The following is a 22,756-nucleotide window of genomic DNA, read 5'->3' on the forward strand; positions in this document are numbered from 1 at the left end:
GAGATTATATATATATATATATTTTAAATGTTGACTCTTGAAAGTAATGAATTTATACTCAAGAATATAGCAAATATTAACTAAAAATCAAATCACGTAGAAGAAAAAATCCAATAAATCTGGATAAACACAATAACAGTAAAATAATAGTAGCAATAATAGCATAAATAAAAAATAGCAAAAATACAGTACAGTATTAGAAATTCTTCATATAGTATTCCAAGAACAAAAAAATTCTCAAGTTTTTACAATTTAATAAAGTATATCATCAATTTCAAAATCTTTTACACATTTTCAATTTGTCCATTTCTATGGAATATTCTGGACAGGAAGAGTGAGTACCTGGAAGATTTACATCTCACTTAGCAATGAAGGCTTACCACACTTCCTGCTATGACAAGCAGCTAGTCCAATAACCAGCTCTCTGACAAACAACAAATAAAATGAACCCATGTTTTCAGATTTAGCTAATGGCTAGAATCCTGACTAGGAACTATTAATACAAAGCAGTGTCTGTTGCAGTAAAGTAAGAAACAAGAGCCAGAACGAGAATTCAAGAACTTTTACTTAGCTGGTAAAAATCAACAGAGACTATAATATAGAATATACAAAAGTATGGCCAATATTTGAAGAAAGTAATTTAATAGAATGACATAATGAAAATATATTCTACTTAGACCCATGTTACTTGGAAATTTCATATATATACATATATAAAATTTTTAGCACTCAATGTATAGGTATTTTTCATCTACATTTCTAAGTAGGATAATTATATTACAGACCTCTATAAACAAGTCCAAACAATTACAAATCAGAAGTTGAAAAATAAAGATGTAATAGCTGTGCTTTTTTAAAGGTGGGTTTCTAAACATATTAGTCACATTAATCTTTAATATTCTATGCTGTATTGGGCAGAAGAGTAAAATGATATAGTTTTCATTAATGTTCTTTCTAAAAAGTAACCGATGTTCTATTTCAAAACATGTTTTAATCTTACCCACAATATAGATGAGGACTTGAAGCATTTCTTCTATTAATGTGTTATATTGCTTAATCAAATCCTACAGAATCGAAAAGAATAAATTAGTTACAATAAGAACCAAAAACCTCCATAAAACATACATTTCTGGATCAGACTCATGTTTCATTCAGTTCAGTATTTTCTTTCAGACCACAGCAACAGAGAATTATGAGGTGAGTAATTTCCTTTTTTGACATCAAATTCAACAAGGTTGACAATACCTGGCATGTAATAAGAACTCAATAAGAATTGTTAAATATCATTATTGCTTTCATTATCATTATTCCCCATATAGCCTTAAGTCAACAAACTAATTCTAATCTTTAACTTTTCCTTCTACTTTTGGCTTCCTTCTTACCTGGGTTGGTGAGACAGTGGCTTCAAACAGATAAACAGTTACGGTGAGAATACCCTTCTCTAACACACCTCTTATTTAAGCACTGTAGTAAATTAGATATTCATTTTAACTGAGTATAAAACGATTAAAAATTAGCTTTGTACTTTGTATTCTATTCTTTGGTCCTTTGCAAGTGACTTCTAACTTGAAAGAATAAAATAATGTGATTCATAAATTCAAAGTAGTCAAGGGCTACTTTATAACTTGGTATCAAATGTTAAAATAATGAAGATGTGACAAAACTCCACGAGACAAATTATAAACTGCCAAAAACGTAAGAAATACAATAAATGAAGAATTAATATCTTTACCAAATAAGGAACTCTTACAAAAACAGAAAAACAGAGTGAAGGACAGGAATAGATAACTCACTACCAAAAAGAAAAAAAAAAAAAGCCAATAATCATGAAAATATGGTCAATCTCATTAATAAATAAAGAACTACAAATGAAAATGAAACACCATCTTTCACCTATCAGATCAACACAGATTATAAATACCAGTGCCATTACAGATGTACATACTGCTAGAGAGAGTTTAAATTGCAGTAATTTTTCTGAGAGCAATTTGACAATATGTATTAAGAGTCTTAAGAAAGAGCACATAGTTTTCTCCAGCAACTGCACTTCTAAGAATTTATCTTAACAAAATAATTAGGCAAGTGTTTAAATCTTGAGGTACAGAGATGTTTATAAGACCAAAAAAACTAGAAAAACCTCTTCAGCAATGGGGGAACTAAAGTATGATGCATTCATACAGTGTAATACTATACAGCCTTTAAAAATTATAATGTAAAAAAAATGATAATATAGTTGTATATTTATTTAGTGACAAGAAATAACCTACCACAATATTTCATTAAGCACAGGAAGCAAATTACAAAATAGCACATATAAAGTGATCCAATTTTTGCTTTAAAAACAAACAAGACACCAAAACTTTTAAAGTGTTCATTTCTAGGAGGCAGTGTTTCATGTGATTTTTCTTCTTCTTTTTGTTAATCTACATATTCTAATTTTTATAGAGTGAAAAGAGCATAATGTAGATATATACGCATGTAATATGTACATGTGTGATTTCTGGAGATACACATAAAGAAATAAAAATGTTAAATATAATTAAAATTGTTAGTAATACTTCCTTTGGAATTAATTCACATATCAGTTTCTGTTGCTTACCTGGTCTTTTGTGGATACGGTCTTGTTAAAAGCATCAGCAAGTTCATACCTCTGAAGTACCAGTAATAGGAACTTGTTGGGATCCATTAAAGACGCGCCAATCTGTGAAAGAAATCCAGATTCAGTTCTCATGTATTAAATGGAGAAACATTGTGTCTCCAGTAGGACTGTCAGAAAAATTATAAAGTCAGCCTGCAGAAGATAATGTAGTAGTCCTTTCCATTTCTATGATACCATATTCAGATTTAACAGTGAGAAAAATTAAAGTAAATCAAGTTAAAAATAATTCCAACCAATGTCTTCTCTTACTATAAAGAATCTAAGAAGAAAGGTTAAGACATAAATATCAGAAGTAATTTAAATAGGTACCTGAAGCATGATGATATCTTTATCATACATTTCTTCTCTGCACTTAACATCTTGGTAATAAAACACCTATAAAATAAAAGGTAGAATAGAAGCTAAACTATTTTATTTCTAACAGAATTCTCAATAAAAACTATTCTTAAAACTTTCTCTAAACTAGAAAACCCAAGGACTCCTTACTGACAAAAAAATAAGTTATAAATTATGACTCATTTTAAAGGATTCATGAGGATACAGTGAGGAAATACAGCATGAAAATACTTCAGAGTTAAAAATGCTCTATATTAGTCATTACTCTCGACATGTGTTACAAAAGAATTTATTTCCCCTAAACTTAAAACACCCACTTCAATAGAAGTAAATGAATTTCTACAATCAATCAATCATAACATCATTTTTCTTACAACTGGTATCTTTACAAGTCCTGTTTCCCCACCTTTTAGGAAAAGTACTTCTCCTTATTTGCTCCAAAACAGAAGAAAAAGTGTAAGGTAGTCTTCAATTAAGACAGGTGGTGGGAATACAGGTCCTCAAGTAAGGTATCCTTCAGAATAGACCTAGATGGGCAGGTTTCGGGTGGTACTGCTGGCTTTCACCTAATCTAGCCACACAATAGGATAAATGGAAAAATCTGTGTATGGTCACTAGAACTTTCATTTCTGAGTTTATACAAGAGAACAGAAAGCAAATATCAGCAAAATCCAGGGACACAGGTAAAATTTATATAAAAGAAAAAGAAAAAGAAATCAGAAAATGAACACATTCATAAATGTGAATAATAGACCTTGCCATACCTGGCTAATGAGAGAGAGTCCATTTCTTCGCCACATCTCAGCAACAACCTGGGCAACCAACACCAGACAACGCAAAGGATATTCCACTAATATCTCTACTTGAAAGTCCCCCTGAAACAGAGTGTGGTCAATTTCATTATTTCTCAGAGGGCTTGGATGTATCTTAAAGTTTTGGCACTACATATTCCTCAGTTTTCTCATCTGTAAAATGGAAGGGCTTGAACTAGATGACTTCAAGTCTCTGTGATTCAGATTTCAGTGTACTCTATATAGACATAAAATTCTTAAATGAGAATTAATCAAGTGGGTTTCAAAATATTATTTTTCTTCCCACTCCTCAACCAAGAGGTGTTTAGAAATAGGATATAAGCAAATCAGCACTCAATAGAGTCACTTACAAAAGGCACAAACTCATGCAGTCTTGAAACAGCGCCTAGCCTGCTTAAACGTACATGAAGACCTAAGGGTTAAAAAAAAAAGGAGAAAAATGAGAAAGCAATAAACCCAGTTAATTTGTTTCCTAGTTAATTAATGAAATTTCGAAACTTGTGAGATTTAAATATACATTTAATGAGTTCAGAAACGTCTTAGAATGCAAACTTTTGATTTCTAATTTTGAAACACACTACTACTAACGTATTTAAGATCCTATATTGTGTAAGGTGTGCTTATACATTATATAAAAATAATACCCTGCCTTTCAAGATATGCTTATTCTACTCTTAACCAAGCATCAAAAGAAATGAAAACTAATCTAAGTATTTCTTTTTATAAAAATAGAAGCAACAGGGGCCAGCCAGTGGTGCAAGTGGTTAAGTGCGTGCGCTCCGCTCCGGCAGGCTGGGGTTCACAGGTGCGGATCCCGGGCGGGCACCAACGCACCGCTTGTCAAGCCATGCTGTGGCGGTGTCCCATATAAAATAGAAGATGCGCACGGATGTTAGCTCGGGGCCAATGTTCCTCAGCAAAACAAGAGGAGGATCGGCATTGGATGTTAGCTCAGGGCTGATCTTCCTCACGGAAAAAAAAAAAAAATAGAAGCAACATAAAATCACATCAATTATAACATATATAAAAATTAATTAAAAATGAATCAAAGACAAACATAGGAGCTAAAACAATAAAACTCTTAGAAGAAAACATATGGAAAAGGCATCACGACACTGGATTTGCCAATAATTTCCTGGATATGACACCAAAAGCATAGGCAACCAAAGGAAAAATAAATTAGACTTCATCAAAGTTAAAAATTAAAAACTTTGTGCATCACAGGACACTAACAAGAGAGTGAAAAGGCAACCCATAGAATGGGAGAAAATACTTGCAAATCATGTATCTGATAAGCAATTAATATCCAGCATACATAAAGAACTCCAAGAGAAAAATCTGATTAAAAAATAGACAAGGACTTGAACAGACATTTCTCCAAAGAAAAGATACACATGGCCAATAAACACAGGAAAAGATGCTTAATATGACTAATCATTAGGGAAATGCATTCAAAACCACAATGAGATACTACTTCATGTCCATTAGAATGGCTATTAAAAAACAGAAAATAAGTGTTGGCAAGGATGTGGAGAAACTGGAATCCTTGTGTAGTGCTGATGGGAATGTAAAATGGTACAGCTGCTATGAAAAATAGTACGGTGGTTCCTCAAAAAAATTAAAAAGTAGAATTATCTTATGATCCAGCAATTCTACTTATAGGTATATACCCCAAAGAACTGAAAACAGACTCAAATACATATTTGTACACTCACGTTCAGAGCAAGAGTATTCACAATAGCCAAAAGGTGGAAGCAACCCAAGCATCCACTGGTGGAAGGATAGACAAACAAAATGTGGTATATACACACTATGGAATATTATTCAGCCTTCCAAAGGAAAGAAATTCTGACACATGCTACAACATGGATAAACTTTGAGGATATTATACTAAGTGAAATATAAAGGGGTATGTGTATGATTTCACTTTTATGAGGTACCTAGAGCAGTCAAGTCAGAGACAGAAAGTAGAATGGTGGTTTCCAGGGACTGCAGGGAGGCGGAAATGAGGAGTTACGGCGAATGGGTACAGAATTTCAGTTTGGGAAGATGAAAAAAATTCTGGAGATGGATGGTGATGGTTGCACAACAATGTGAATGTACTGAATGCCACTGAACTATACACTTAAGGATGGTTAAAATTTACCATTTTGCGTTATGTATATTTTACAATTAAAATTGTAAATAGGGGCCAGCCCCGTGGCGTAGCGGTTATGCGTGCGCGCTCCACTGCTGGCAGCCTGGGTTCGGATCCCGGGCATGCACCGACACATCGCTTATCAGGCCATGCTGTGGTGGCGTCCCATATAAAGTGGAGGAAGATAGGCACAGATGTTATCTCAGGGTCAGTCTTCCTCAGCAAAAAGAGGAGGATTGGCATGGATGTTAGCTCAGGGCTGATCTTCCTCACACACACACAAACACAGTAAATAAATAAATAAATTTTAAAAATACAAATAAATACATTTCCATAAGTTGTTTAAAAAAAAAACCTGATAGAGCCAATTTACATGGAAATGTAAATCAAAGAATGCTTAAAGAAAATCTATAATTTCTTTCTTTTAGTGGTGAAAGGAACAGTGACTCAGACAACACACTGGTGCAATCAGGCGGAGAAGAGGGTTACAAACCAGCAACAAGATTTTACTATATTTAAATTTGGGTGGGAGGTGAGTTACCAAGTTAGTCCGTAAGTATATACTGTAAGGATCCATTAGTTGGCCCAGATCACAGCACGGCTGACAAGTGGTGTAGGTCCGTGCCCAGGATCCAAACCTGCGAACCTGCGCCGCTGAAGCAGGGTACACCAAACTTAACCACCACGCCACGAGGCCAGCCCCCAAGACAGTGACAGTTCTTCACTGCAGTATCTGATCTGAGTATGTCTGTACAGTCATGCACCACATAATGATGTTTCAGTCAATGACAATTGCATATATAATGGTGGTCCCATCAGATTAGTATCATATAGCCTAGGTGTGTAGTAGGCTATATCAACTATGTTGGTGTAAATATTCTCTATGATGTTTACACAACAACGAAATTGCCTAACGATCCATTTCTCAGAACATATCCCTGTCGTTAAGTGACACGTGACTACATAGAACAAAAATAGAAATGATTCTATTACTCTGAATATCTAGAAAACAAAGCTAATAGAAACACTCAAAAGAAGAACACACGCTCACCAGCAAGAGTCCTAGAGAGTGGCAGATGTATGCTTACAAGATCTTCAGATACTCTGTAGGACTTAGTTTCCAAAGTATGACCACACAATTGTACTACTGTCCTGCTACTAGACGTGAAACTTGAACTGCACCTCATCACAGCTTTGTGACATTCTTTATAAGCCACGAGTAAGAGTTCTTCCTAAAAGGAAAATAAAAATGCAAATAAATTGACAAGTTATTTACTTTATTACATCATTCAATAAATATTTACTAATTGTTCTAAATTAAACTAAATACGTACAAAATTGTTCTGTGTATTACTAGGGCTACCTCCGCAGGATCTGCAAGCCAGCAGGAAATATAAGACAGACAGACAGAGAGAAAGACACACACACACAAACACACTTACAACCAAAGTAAAAAATTCTAAATACCATGTAAATGGTACAAATTAATTACCTTAAGAGGGCAAAAAAAAGAATCACAAACAATTGGGAAGACATATTTCTGAAAGCAGCTTTTGAGTGAAGTCTAAAAGAATATGCAGAATTTAAGCATGGGGAAAAGAGGAGACAGTGGTGCTATAAACAGAGATATAGAATAAACAAAGAGAGAAATAAGGGGAAGTACAACTCCTGTTCAAGCAGTGGAGAGGAATAAAAACTAGATAAATCAAAGGGTTTATGGATGGAATCAATGAGTGATGAAACTGGAAATATAACTTGGCATCAACATGTTAATACACTGATGGTGTCTGAAGTGTAATAATATAGTCAACACTGCTTCAAGAATTAATGGGTGTCACTGAAGACGACAGATTGGAGAGGGTAATGTTTGGAGACAAGGAAATTGACAAGATGATTAATACAAAGTATAAGTGTAAGGTGATAAGGATCTCAACTAGGGTAGAAGTAGTCAGGGCAAAAAAGAATAAATCCATAGGAAATAAGTTAGGATTATAAAATACATTTAGGATAAGGAAGACATAAATCTGGGTGAGTATGGCAGGGAGACAGGAGTCAAAGGTCACTTTCTCAAACAGTGTTTCTCACAGTGACTTTATCTTAAAAAAGGAATTCTATGGTCAAATAAATTTCAAGGATATCCCTCTTAGAAATCAGCACATTGATTAACTAATAAAGGGTTGAGAAATTCAGTGGCTTAAAAATATTGATTTTGTTTAACCTAGCATTTCCCAATCTTATGTGAACATAGAACTTTTATCCCCCTCCAAAATCTGTTAACATCCAGGGCCGGCCCAGTGGTGTAGTGGTTAAGTTCGCACGCTCCACTTCGGCAGCCTGGGGTTCACAGGTTCAAATCCCAGGCGCAGACTGACACACTGCTCATCAAGCCATGCTGTGGCGGCATCCCACATACAAAATAGGGGAAGATGGGCATAGATGTTAAGCTCAGAGCCAATCTTCCTCAGCAAAAAGAGGAAGACTGGCAACAGATGCTAGCTCAGGGCCAATATTCCTCACACACATACAAAAAAAAACCTGTTAACATGTAACACACAGAATGCAGTGGCTGAGATTTCCTGTATGTATGAATGTATGAATCGTAGTGCCATTAATAGAACAAGGGAAATCAAGAAGAGAAAATGCAGGTTGGAAGAAGGAAATGATGACAAATCAATTTAATATATTCTGAGTTTGAAATATAAATGTAAGATCTTAAGCAAGAATATCTAGCATGCAAACAAAAGTGAGACTATAGCTTGGGAGAGTCGTCTCTATGAAGTTCTAACTGAGGTGGTAGAAATAAAAGATCTATAAGAAAGAGAAGAGAATATTGGGGGATGTCTAATTTAGTAGGCAAACGAACTGGGCGAAAAAAGGCAATCACAGATTGAAATGGGTAATCAATTACGTAATCCTAATTACCAATACTAGGATAATATAGGTTTGTGAAAATCAGGGAGAAAAGAAGTTTCAAAAAGACTAAGGTATTCAACAGAATGGAATGCTACAGACATATTAAGGAAGATAGGGACTTAAAGAAGAACTCTGAATCTGGTTACCAAATAGTTCCCTTGAAATTCTTTCAAAAAGCAGTTCCTCTCAATTGGTAAGGGCAAAAGCTAGGCTCTAAAGAAGTTTTAGAGGCTAAAGAGTGATGATAGTAAATGTAGGTGACTTCAGAAGGTTTAGCAGATGTCACGATGACAGCAGACACTTTGACCTCATCTCCAATAATTATGCATGCCCTCCATAAGGGTGAAGGGAGCCAAAAAAATATGTGCTGTGGCTAGTTGCTGGATAATATTTCCTGTCCTTATTGTTCTATAAAGCTACTGTGCAAGATTAAAGTCTATTGTGTCTGTGAGTGTGACTGCCACTCTGAACTTGTGACCAATTGCTGGCGGTGGCGCAGAAGAGAAGAGGAAAAAAGAGAGATAGAATACAGTTCACAGAGACAGCAAAGACCAGCAAAGGAGCTTTAATTCTTGTTTTTAAGGATAGGCGAGTCCTGTGTGTTTATAGGAAGATGAATGAAAGAGTGGGAAATACCAGAGGAGACAACTGAGGAAGCAAACTCTAGGAAGAAGTAACATAAGGTTGGGACCAAGAGCTTGGGTAGAGACATTAGTTTTAGAAAGGCTGAAAAGATGGAGACCAACAGTGAAGATATAGAGAAACTTAGTCACTGAATAGACTGTGGTGAGAGCTACAAAGAAACCAGAGAAGATGAAAGAATTCACTCAGATAATGTCAATTTTCTCAGAACAGAAATGAGGTCATCTTCCCACAAGAGAATCTGGGATAGGATTGTGTGCTTAAAGGGGGTTATGGTCTGAAATTATTGCTTAAAGAAATACATTAGTTCTATATTTTGAAATTAATTTTCATAATGGTTTAACACACACAACAAATCTCTTGATTGAATAAACATCTACACTTTTCCAATGTTGGAATATACAAAAGTCTATGTGATCCTAATTTTCATATTATTAATATTCATGCCTAAGGAAATAAATAAATAAATGTGTGTTGTATTTTTTAAACACCACTATTCCCAAAGGTAAATGAAACTACTATGAAGCACATTTTCTAATTAAGTGTAAAAAACTGGATTTTCCTCCTAAATTTAATAAGACAAATTCAAATATATAAGAAACTACTTAAATGATAAAACTTTATGTCAAGGAAGTTGCAACATAAAACTATATTATTAATAACCATTAGAGCACTTAAAAAGGCACTGATCCTACTAATGAATTTTCTTACATCACAAGCACACCACTCTTGGAACATGAGTAAAATATTCTTCAATTGCATCTGTATAGCAATGGCAGCCTCCCAGTCAGGATCCACTTCTATGTGTTGCCCAACCTGTCTTCTAATTTCTTCCATTCCCTGCAAGAAAAGAGGGGTTAACATATACACATGGGCCCCCTTTCTTTGCTCCTCTACTGGCAAAATAAAAAATTGTCAGGATTCATATTCATATATGCATAGCTTTTTAACATGGCTGTCACACTAGGACAGAATGCATAGATTCAAACCCCAGCTCCGTCACTTTCTAGTTTTGTGACGCTGGTCAAATTACTTCTAAGCTTCAATTCCCTTATATGTAAAATGGGGATAATAATAATAACTATCTCATAAGATTACTAAGGCTCAAAACAGATAATGCATATAAAGTGCTTGCTACAGTATCACATGGTAATCATTCAATAAACATTAACAGTAATAGCAGTGGTTAACTAAGGTATATAGAAAGATCTATTAGAGTAGGATCAGTGAGGCAGTAATTAAATTTTTCTACTTTGCTAGATACATTCTTCCTCAAACAAAAATGACAACTTGCTAAAAAAATAAAACAAAACATGAAAGATTAGGGATAAATTTTTAAAAATAAATTTATCTTATGGATGTACAGAAGAACTATAATACCTGCATACAGGTAAGAATCTTCAAAAAAGATCGAAAACCTTCAAGGAACTGCATTCTTAATCTTTCTGTCCATACTGTGGGCTTGCTGATCAGGATATACCTATCATTTCGAGAGACAAAGAAATATTTCACTTTCCTATTTTGAGATAATTTTAAGGTTCTCAGGGCTATAGACAATGTTGATTCATTAAAATTATTGATTCTAACTTCTTACAATAATTAGAAGCTCTGGGCAGTGCTAGAATTACACCAGCAAAATGTGAATGCTCTATCTATGAGAGGTAAATGTCAAAACTACACCAGACTTCACTTACAAGTTAGTCTGATTGAGTGAACCTAGAAGCAACCTAGCCTGTCACAGCTGGACAATGACAGTACAGATTTTCTAGGACTGTTCACATCCTTCACCCAAAGGGCCAGCTGAAACCCCTTCAGCCTCAAAATGCATGTCAAAACTGCATGTGCAGGATGTATGCTGTTTGCATAGACAAGAATTTTTCAGAATATTTTGTAAACTATAAAATATTTATTGTGCATTAAAATTATACACTTTTTCCCCAAGGGCATGTAGTCATGAGAATTATAGAAAATTTGCAACACATACAGTAGTTCGGTCTAAGAGGATTCAATACCTTTGTTGTTGCTGCTCAGTGTGTAATGACTAGAGATTTGTAAATCTTTGGGAACATTCTGTACTGGTTCCCCAGAGCTATTCATTTCTACTACCCGATTTCAGCATAACAAATATACTACTTCTGTGGGGGAGACAAAAATCAGGATATTTGTTTTTTTTTTTTTTTTTATGATTTTATTTATTTATTTTTTACCCCCCAAAGCCCCAGTAGATAGTTGTATGTCATAGCTGCACATCCTTCCAGCCGCTGCACGTGGGACGCGGCCTCAGCATGGCCGGAGAAGTGGTGCGTTGGTGTGCGCCCGGGATCCGAACCCGGGCCGCCAGCAGCAGAGAGCGCGCACCCAAGTGCTAAGCCACGGGGCCAGCCCAAAAATCAGGATATTTGAAACAGATTTCCTACTTCCAAGTTTTCTTAACCCAGAACTCAGAAGAAGGATGTAAAGCACCTATGTCATCTTGGCTTGCACATCAGGATGTATGTATTTGTTTCAAGAGATAAACAGACCCATTTTAGCCTACAACTTATAAGATCAATATTTCTTTTGGCTGTAAAGACAATGACTGGTTTCATATCCAACGGGAACAATGTTTATCATAAAATGACTTCTCAGGAAGGAATCATTAACAATTATTAAAAATTATTTTGCACTCAATCAAGCCAAATCAATTCATGTTACACACCAGGTATTGGGAACATAAACATGGACAACACACTGCCCTTGAGGTCCAAAGTGTAGCGCGGAAAAGAGATATGTATACTAGACACTGCAATCCAATGTTAAGCGCAAAAAAAAAAGGTACAAGGGAAGTAATGTAGGGACACAAAAAAAGACAAGGAAACAAATATAGGGAAAATATATTTTTTATTTGTAAAGATAGTAGGGACTGTGGTTTAATTTTTCCCTTTTTTTTAGATATCCATTAATATGTTGAAAGTACATTAAAAATAAAACCATCAGGACCTTATCAAAGAAATAACTTTGAAATACACTAACCACCTTCTAAATCTTTCAAGTAAAAGTAAAAAAGACTAAAGTTTAAAATCTGTCACAATGAACAAACGGCATCAAAGTTTGGTTGTTTTCTAGAGTACTGCTATTCAAAGTATGGTACACAAACCAGAAGCATCAACATCACCTGGGTGTTCTTTAGAATTGCAGGATCTTAGGTTCTAGTCAGACCTACTGAATAATAATCTGCATTTTAACAAGCTCTCCAAATGATTTGCATTCTCATTAAAATTTGAGAAGCACTGATCTAGAGAAGAGAATATATATTTCTACTTTCTAGTGACCTCACATAGTATGCCTGATCTCTGCAGCAGACCTAGCAAGTAAAGAAGACCTAAGGGACGGGAAGAAAGGAAAGAGTAAGGAAGGAAAGGAAGAGAAAAGCAGTCTGTAGATAAAAATAGGAGGCAAACGGGGGCCGGCCTGGTGGCGCAAGCGGTTAAGTGCGTGCGCTCTGCTGCAGGGGCCCAGGGTTTGCAGGTTCAGATCCCGGGCGCGCACCAACGCACCGCTTGTCAGGCCATGCTGTGGCAGGCGTCCCAGGTAAAGTGGAGGAAGATGGGCATGGATGTTAGCCCAGGGCCAGTCTTCCTCAGCAAAAAGAGGAGGATTGACAGATGTTAGCTCAGGGCCAATCTTCCTCAAAAAAAAAAAAAATTTACTATGATCCAGCCATCCCACTACTGGGAATCTATCCAACGCACCTGAAATCAACAATCCAAAGAGGCTTATGCACCCCTATGTTCACTGCAGCATTATTCACCATAGCCAAGAAGTGGAAGCAACCTAAGTGTCCCTCGACTGACGATTGGATTAAGAAAATGTGGTATATATATACAATGGAATACTACTCAGCCATAAAAAAAGACAAAATCGTCCCATTTGCAACAACATGGATGGGCCTGGAGCGTATTATGTTAAGTGAAATAAGCCAGAAAGAGAAAGACAAACACTGTATGATCTCACTCATATGTGGAATATAAACCAACACATGGACAGAGAAAACTGGACTGTGGTTACCCGGGAAGTGGGGGTGGGGGGTGGGCACAAGGGGTGAAGGGAGTCATATATGGGGTGATGGACAAACAAAAATGTACAACCCAAAATTTCACAATGTTAGAAACCATTAAAATATCAATTAAAAAAAAAAAATAGGAGGCAAACGCAGTGGAAGGAGAGGGAGAAAACCAACGACAGGGTGGGAGAGTAAGGGAGTGATCTGGTTTGAGAGTCTGCTATACTTTTCAGAAACAGGAAGGAACAGGTGAGAGTAAGAAAAAGATAATATTCACTTAACAGAACCAACATTCAACTGCATTTCTTTTCATAAGTTTCAGTCCACAGTGATTTAGCAACTGTGAAACAAAGAATCCCAACAGATACCTTCCATAGAGTGAGGGACAAATGAAACTGAATTAGTATAGATATATTATTTAGAATGAGGGAGGTAATAATCCCTTCCTTCTACTAGGCACACGTCAGAGTACTGTGTTTATTTCTTGGTATATACCTTAAATGGTATATATTCAACTAAAACAGGTTCAGGAGAGAAGGACAATGATTTAGAAGGAATTTTAAATATGAAATGGGTACAGCTAAAGAAAGCGATGCAACCTAACCTAGCAAAGACCTGGCAGATATGCCTGCTGTCTTTAAATACTTTTTCAAGTTAAACGAGAACTGAAGTGGTTCTGAATGGACAAAGGGAGAGCTAGAACCACAGAATGAAAGCTACAAAAAGAGTTCAATATAAAATAAGAAAATTTCTAACAGTTGGAAGGGGCTACTCAAAGGCTGGAATGCACTGATTTGAGAGAATGAAAATTTCTTGAGGCAGGCTGAATAGAGCTTCTAGTAGTACCAACAAACTTATTTCATGCTGAAGTATAGTCAGATAAGTAGCATACAAGGTCAGTCTATGGAGAGCTACAAATTCTAGAAGAATTTAGACTTTATTCTGCAAACAATTTGTGGTTATTTGTAACCGATCTAAAAGTAGGGTTTCAGGAAGAAGTGATGAATGAATAATTATATGGGGAAAGAATAAGATATGACTACAAAATTTCTACAGTGAGAGACTGAGAAAATAGGGTTCAGAAATTATTTGTTAAGTGCAAGGTCTATCTGATTGGTGTTTTAGGCCAGGTTTCAGAGAAAGTTTTGTTGTTTATGTATTCTGTGAGGCTACATGATACAGTGAAAGAAACATGAGTTTTACAGATAAATAGTGGTAGGCTCAAATTCAAGTTCTGCCACTTACTAGCTTTGTGTCCTTAGGCAAACAATTACAATCTATAAATAAAGATTATATCAACTACCTTATAAGAACGTTGCAAGAATAAAATGACGTAAAATAAGCAAAGTTCCTTAGCATATAGCAGTTACTAATAAATAACATAGGACTCTTGCGAGAGTGAATTACATGGGAACATATATGGTAAGTCTAGCACAGTATCTGCTGAACAGGTGCTCAAAATACGTTCATTTCTCTTCTCCTTGTCATTAGACATATCTCTAATTAGGTAAGGATGTAGGAGAGAAGTTGTAAGCATCAGAAGAGTGGGAAAATTTTAAAGTTACATACCAACTCAGGGACCCTCAAGTTTTACCATGTAGCTAAGTATCTAGGGATGTTCTGGCTCTAAATTATTCACCATGGAGAATAACTATAGTCAGAGATCCATAAAATAAAATATGACAGAACAATGATGTGATTATGCAACACTTCTCTGGATATAAAAATAACTCAGTTATAAGAATACTTTACAGTAATGAGAGCCTCAGTAAAGAGATCTATCCTGGGGGCCCGCCCCGTGGCGTAGCAGTTAAGTGCGTGCGCTCCGCTGCTGGCGGCCAGGGTTTGGATCCTGGGCGCGCACCGATGCACTGCTTGTCAGGCCATGCTGTGGCAGCATCCCACATAAAGTGGAAGGAGATGGGCACAGATGTTAGCCCAAGGCCAGTCTTCCTCAGCAAAATGAGGAGGACTGGCATGGATGCTAGCTCACGGCTGATCGTCCTCACAAAGAAGAAAAAAAAAAAAAAAAAAAGAGATCTATCCTGTACAATAGACTAAGGAATGACAAATACACTAATTTAACACTGATAACTTTAAGTACTGCCATGGGAAGTTTTTGTGTATTTTTTGTTTGTTTGTTTTGCATAACATGTAATTTATGCATAATTTATGAATCACACTGGCTAAATGGTAATTCACTATCTCTACTTGTACTGAAGACATGACAACATAATAATTTATGGAACTTTAAAGAAAGATTTATATGTCATAATCATATTTAGAAACTGAGGAATTTGAAAAGGTCTTGAAGCACTTTCCTTAGTAACATAAGGATCCAATGCATAGTTCCAGAAGTCTATCAAATATATTTTCTAAATAGACTAACCTATTTCTAAGTTGGTTTGGAAGCCTATTTGTTTCCACCTTTCTATACCTACATAGTTACAAGAAGAAGTGGACAAAATTAGAATGATTTTTTCCCCCTAGGGATGATAAATAATTAATCATATATACCTTGGAGATCTTTATTTTATTTACTTATTTTTTTGGTGAGGAAGATTGTCCCTGAGCTAACATCTGTTGCCAATCTTCCTCTTTTTGCTTGAGGAAGATCGTCACTGAGCTAACATCTGTGCCAATCTTCTTCTATTTTGTATGTGGGTCACCACCACAGCATGGCTTGATGAGTGGTGTGTAGGTCTGTGCCCAGGATCTGAACCTGCGAACCCCGGGCTGCCAAAGCGGAGCGAGTGAACTTGACCACTACACCACCAGGCCAGTCCCTGGAGCTCTTTATTTTAAACAGCAAACTAAATGAAATATACTTAGTCTTAATATATTCTTAAAAGAAAAGAATTTTTTGAAGTTTATGATTAATTGAATAGTTGATATATCATAACCCTTATAATATTCACCAGCTACTTCTAAAATAAATAGAAATTTCTTTTTTTTTGGAGAGGAAGATTAGCCCTGAGCTAACATCTGTTCCCAATCCTCCTCTTTTTGTTGAGGAAGACTGGCCCTGGGCTAACATCTGTGCCTATCTTCCTCTACTTTATATGGGACGCTGCCACAGCACGGCTTGACAAGTGGTGCGTTGGTGCGTGCCCAGGATCTGAACCCCAGGATGCTGCAGTGGAGCACATGCACTTAACTGCTACGCCACAAGGCTGGCCTCCAAAATTTCTTTCTTTTTAGGTTCAGCAATCTCAAATGTGATCTAGCATGTGAATCCAACTTTAGTTTAAAAGGAAACTCTCGAGGGCCGGCCTGGTGGCGCAAGTGCTTAAGTGTGTGCGTTCCGCTGCGGCAGTCCGGGGTTCACTGGTTCTGATCCCGGGCACGCACCGATGCACCGCTTGGCAAGCCATGCTGTGGCGGCATCCCATATAAAGTGGAGGAAGATGAGGCATGGATATTAGCCCCGGGCCAGTCTTCCTCAGCAAAAAAAGAGGAGGATTGGCAGATGTTAGCACAGGGCTGATCTTCCTCACATACATACATACATAAATAAATAAAAGGAAACTCTCCATTCTTTTCAGGGAGAAAAACTTAAGAAACCCCTGAGGAGTATCAATAACTTGGTTATATGTATGAAAAAAGCTAAAAGGAAATTCACATCAACGATATAATCTGAAACTATGCACAAAGAGACTATACAAAAGGGACAGAACCAAAATGCATGAGTAGAAGTGAGTAGAAAGCATAGTAATTACAATGGAGATTTATTTAGTGACCCCAAGAGACCCTAAATTCCTGTGACAGGCTCCTCCTCAGTACCTTATTAACCTGGTTTTAAGAAGTCTTCACTTAAACATTTATTGACATGAGACAGTAATAGTTTTTTGTACTTATCATTATCAAGAGAAACCCAGATAACCAAAAGGATCAGAGGGTTATTTATAAGACAAAACAAATAAACACACTGTGTTTAACAGGTACTCTCACCTCTTGAACAACTTACTTTAAGTCACATATTACTGCATACACTCTTCCCAGTTTGTCCTGGCTATAACCCTGGAAGTTGAATTTATTGTTCCTGTCCAAGTACTCAGGCAAAACCTCTAGAAGAGTTTCATTAATGACAGAGATAACATTCTGCTCTTCAATAAGATGTCGAGCCTGCAGAATATTTCAAGAATATTATCTTTAGTATTAACTCATTAGAGTATGGACTTATTTATTCATTCATTTGGTTGGTCAGTTAAGTCATTTTTAATAAATGTTTACTGAGCATCAAATATAGTCTTTAGTCTCACAGAACAGCAATTTCTGAGAAGTTATTTTTTAAAAGTAAAAATTCCCTACTCCTCAGAAACTAGAAAACACCTGTCTGGACACCCCAGGCCATTACACAGATCATCAACATAAATGTTTACCATTGGTAATCACACAATGAGCAAAGTAGAACAAACACAGATAGACTTCATGACTTCTATCACACTACTATCTATTCTGGCACCTCTCCCTTACTCCCAATCCAATGTCTCTTCCCCATTCTCTTCTCTGGTCTTAGAAACAGGAAAGTAGGAAGAGTTAACCAAACTGTTCAGAAGAAACAGGAAAAGAATTAGTATAAAAAGGAAGCAGAATCCTCCACTCTCCTCCCAGACCCACAAAGCACCATGTCTCATGCAAAAGCTTGACACTCATACTCTCTTCCTGCTTTGTTGTATCGTAATCTATCCCCTCTACCCCCTAATAATAACTAAAGAACAAAAGAACATAAAAAAAATTGTTTTGGTATTGAAAAGGCATTGCTCCTAAGTTACTCTAGAAACTGAGAAACGAGCTCTGGACTTCATCAGGACTTTTGGATAAAGGTAGTGCCATTGCTCCCACTCCACAAGTTACCTGGTCCTGGGGTACCACTAAAGTATTATTCACATGCAGGTACCACTGAAGTATAGTATTCAATTTTCCAAATTAGCCCAATATAGGGATTCTGACATTGTTTTAGTATGATTCAACACTAAGCAAAACAAGTTTTACTTAGAAAGATCGCAAAGAAATTCTCAACACATACCAGAGTAGGAACAGTAAACATCTGAACTGAGAGTGCAGTTACAGAGATACTTCTGTCATGATCATCACTGATATATTCTTTCTGCAGCTGTTTATAATACTGAAAGATATAATAATAAATGGAGAATCAATTATAAATGACTACTGAAAACTTTTAAAATCCTAATTTTAACAGCTGCTGCAAATTTATTTCTATGTATAAGACAACAAGTGTTATAGTTCCCATTTCTTAAGGAGAGATATGTTCAACAAAAATATATTAGAGAAGGACAAACAAAAGACCAAATATGAATTCAGCTACCCAATCTAGCAGAGTTGGAAGTGATAACTATAAAATAACAAAAACCAAAAACACACAAACAGGTAAAAATCACAGAGGACTGCAATGGTACATATATCCTGTCTCCAAACACAATCTGGGGCAATCCTGAGCAAATTCTATCCCAATGGTACAGGGCAGGGGCTATATTTAAAGTATTTAAAAACTGATACGACCCAGAAAACCAACCAATCAGATTCAATTCAACCTTAAACCGAATGGATGCTGGCTGCAAATAACTTCTTGTACTTTCACATAACTTATAACTTCCATACTGGTGCATACCAGCTAAAAATCAACCCTGATAATATTGGGAGAACAAAAATAATAATACATCCAGCCATGTATCAAGCATAGTGTTAGATCCTTGACCTACATACTTAATTTTATCCACTAGAATTCCTACAAAGTTTAAGAGGTGACCATGGTGTACAAAAAAATTTCATCTCAGTAGGGAGAATTGCTTTTGCATGAGAAAATAAATCATTTCAAATCACAAATAAGGTCTAATATTCTATCTCTAAAGAGTTTTAGAAGAATAGAGTTGACATCTTGAGTTGTCATCACCTTTCAAGAAATCAAATGTGTTAGTTACTTTTAAGAATCTACTTATAAAATCCAGGGAGTGCAGGTGTCTTATCGCACAGTATCATTTGCCTTTGACAATCATTACTATTTCACTCTCTGCTTCCAATTCCATCCTGGGTCGTAGCTCTGCCCTGTCTTAAGTTTTACAGAACTGCCTGGCATTCAAAATCAGAGGAAACTAACAAGTATTTATTGAATATCTTTGTATAAGGGAAAGTAGAAGATTCAAAGAAATCCCTGATCTGTATTACCTTGCAATCTAACTTGAGAGACAGACAAACAATATATAACAATGTAAGGAATATACAAAAGATCAATAAAACAATATTAAAAAGATGTAAGTTTTATCTTTATGTTTTAGCCTCAAACAGTTAAGTATAACTCTTGTCCATCTAATTCCTGCCACCCTTTAGCATGCATATGTGTGCCTTTTCTCTGTTATGCCTTTCAACTTGTCACTTCTACTAAAATTGGTATAATTTTACTAACAGGCAAATGATTAGGAAGGATGAATGCATGTGTGAATGTGATAGCTTCTTATTGCTCTGTCTAGGCAAATACTAGGTCATTTTCCAACTATCTCCTCTCCCAGACTACTGTTTCCATTCTACCAAATGTGAAAATAAATGAATTTTGACAAAGAAATGAATCATAAAATTAAATTCTTGATTCATAATTATCCCCTTTGCTTCTATTATTTACAAAAACGGTTTTCTATTTCTGTTTATTGATATCTATTTATAAAGAGCAATTACCTTCACAAATTCCATAGCAAAGAATTTTTTGTATTCCATCTCCATAAAAAAACTGCTGAAGATCAATTCGTGAAGGATCTTACGGGCACCTATAGATCATTTTTTGGGGAAGTGGGGGAGTATCACCAAAGCAAAAAAAAATTCCAGCTATTAGAAGTGGCAGAATATTATAAAAATATTTCACATGCTAATAGACCTCAAAGACTCGAATGTGAGCAGCATTTATTACATTAACACTTAATAGCTAGATTTAGAATACATACATGTATTGCCTTTTCCCTCCTTTTCTGTACCCCTCTCACCACTTTATCTCACTTCATTCTACCTCTCCCAACCTTTCTCCATTCTTTTTCATTCTATTTCACTCAAAAATACTCTTACTCTGTATTGTCCCTTCTCCATCCCTTTTAGCCTTTCTTTCACCTTTTACTTTTTGTTCTTTGCCCAGATTTTAGAAGTGAAAATTAATATAGCTTTAATAATGGCACTACTACATGAATATATATACATACTCTTTTTTACTCTGGCCCTGACTAAATGAAAAGGCACTATAATTAAAAGGCAATATCCATGGGTTTTAACACAGAAGAATACATATTGGTTGGTTAACCTTACTTTAAAGTATAATATCTTATCAATGAAGATCACTGATTTAATAAACAAAAGAGATTATAGCTCCACTTTAAGGTCATAATCTTCCTTTGCTTCATGGCAAGCAGCATAAGCAAAGATCTACCTACCTTTATAAAGTTTTGCATCCCAAAGCATTAACCTGCTTATGAGACAGGGATTCTCAGAGCCAGGTTCTTCTCTAAGACATGCTTGGCAAAAGATCTGTCTAAAGTCACCTACAAACAAAAGTCATATAATTTTTATTCTTATAATATTTCTCCCAAAAGTATGTTTCCTAAAATAATGTGAAAAAATTAACATTAAATCCTCCCACACTTGATGTCAAGAATAATTCTTTCAACATCAAAGAATCAAGAGGAAATAAAATATTAACAGCACTTGAAATGCAATCCTGAAAATTAATCAAAATGTATAAACCAAAAAAAAAAAGGAGAAACAAATTTTATTTTATATTCAATGACATTTTAAAATTTGTGGCTATTTAAAAAAAAAACCAGTATTTTATGAGATATAAGAAAAACAGGCTACATGCTTACTTGAATAACTCATAATTTTGTTCATCCAGGAGCCAAGACGCAAAGCAAATTTCTGATGAGCCATAACCTCAGAGTGTAATACCTCTACGTGAAGTGGATGTTGAGAGACATTTTCTGAATGACTCTACAAATGAAAGAAATATTAAAAAAAAGAAAACAAGTTTGAAAACTTTTGTTTTAACTAAGTAATCGATTCTTCAAAAAAAGAAATCACATAACCCTTGAAAGCTTTGGGTCTACATGCCCCAATCCTATCTTTACTTAGAATGCCAAACCACTCAACAACATAACTGTTCTACTTGGGCTCTTGTAATGTGCATTCCTCTTAAAATTCTCTTTTTGTCCCTAATTCAGAAAATTACCTTTATATCTTCCTTTGCTTCCTGGCAAGCAGCAAAAGCACCTGCTTTAACAGCCCGACGACCCTAATTATAGACAAACATGAGAATTAAGTATAGAATGACAATCCCAATCAACAAGTAATATATAAAGCCCGAAGACCTAAAGAGCTCTTAATTATTAACCATTTGTCAACTGCCTAAAAGTTGTAAGATGAGCAATATCTGGAATATAAACATAAATGTTTAACACCTTTATGAAGCTTCAGAACTTTCAATACCACTATTATTTCTATACTCTAGGATGCTGGATTTCCTGCTTGGCAAGAATGTCAGTTCTTTACTTATTATAGTATACTCTTATTTCTATCCAATAATAATGACTTCGGTTTACTAAACTCCTGCTCTATGTTTTAAATACTCTTCATGAGTGAACTTCAAGTTCCTCAACACGTGTTCCACAATACATTTGTGGTCCACTGGTGGGTTAGAGGTGTGGCCAGGATATTGATTCCTTAAGTCCCAGAATCACTCCATTAATTACTAATTACTAATGCCATGCTGCTTCTTCCACTATATTAGACTCCTCTTAAGGGTAGGGATTAGAGATTAATATTCCTTCTATATGCTTAGGAACACATTTTGCTTTGGATGGATATTACAGCAAAACCACAGAATCAATATTATTCTAAAAATAGCTTTAATAAACAACATTAAAACCTCACAAATGATCAACTTTTCATAATTCATGCATTTATTCATTCATTCAATAAATAATTATACAAATAGACTAAAGTTGAACTAACAATCTTAACTATTCTTTGCCGAATATATTCAGTAACTTTCTAATAATTTAGAATAAAAGAGGAAAGTTAAAAATAGTTATCTAAAATTATGATACACACAGAAAAATCAAGTTTTAAGCAATTTACCTAGAATATTAGAAATAAATGAAGAGGATGGTTGTACCTAACACAATACTAAGGCACTTGGCAAGGGCTCAGTCAACACTTGACTT

At 35.5% G+C, this 22,756-nt stretch overlaps 1 protein-coding gene across 2 annotated transcripts in view; it reads right to left on the minus strand.

The window, feature by feature from the left end:
• Positions 1-22,756, minus strand: part of UBR1 (ubiquitin protein ligase E3 component n-recognin 1) — a 143,140-nt gene that overhangs the window by 62,075 nt on the left and 58,309 nt on the right. For both annotated transcript variants that reach the window (XM_058541380.1, XM_058541379.1), the window contains exons 7-20: positions 21,763-21,825; positions 21,401-21,524; positions 20,972-21,079; positions 20,232-20,320; positions 18,571-18,669; positions 17,509-17,666; positions 10,880-10,979; positions 10,211-10,339; positions 6,996-7,176; positions 4,158-4,219; positions 3,760-3,870; positions 2,969-3,034; positions 2,600-2,701; positions 1,001-1,064 (exon numbers count right to left, since the gene is read on the minus strand). In XM_058541380.1, the coding sequence (XP_058397363.1) occupies positions 1,001-1,064; positions 2,600-2,701; positions 2,969-3,034; positions 3,760-3,870; positions 4,158-4,219; positions 6,996-7,176; positions 10,211-10,339; positions 10,880-10,979; positions 17,509-17,666; positions 18,571-18,669; positions 20,232-20,320; positions 20,972-21,079; positions 21,401-21,524; positions 21,763-21,825 (1,456 nt within the window). The remainder of the gene's footprint in view (positions 1-1,000; positions 1,065-2,599; positions 2,702-2,968; positions 3,035-3,759; positions 3,871-4,157; positions 4,220-6,995; positions 7,177-10,210; positions 10,340-10,879; positions 10,980-17,508; positions 17,667-18,570; positions 18,670-20,231; positions 20,321-20,971; positions 21,080-21,400; positions 21,525-21,762; positions 21,826-22,756) is intronic.

The sequence above is a fragment of the Diceros bicornis genome, chromosome 5 (genome assembly GCF_020826845.1).
Source record: "Diceros bicornis minor isolate mBicDic1 chromosome 5, mDicBic1.mat.cur, whole genome shotgun sequence".
Classification (NCBI taxonomy): Eukaryota; Metazoa; Chordata; class Mammalia; order Perissodactyla; family Rhinocerotidae; genus Diceros; species Diceros bicornis.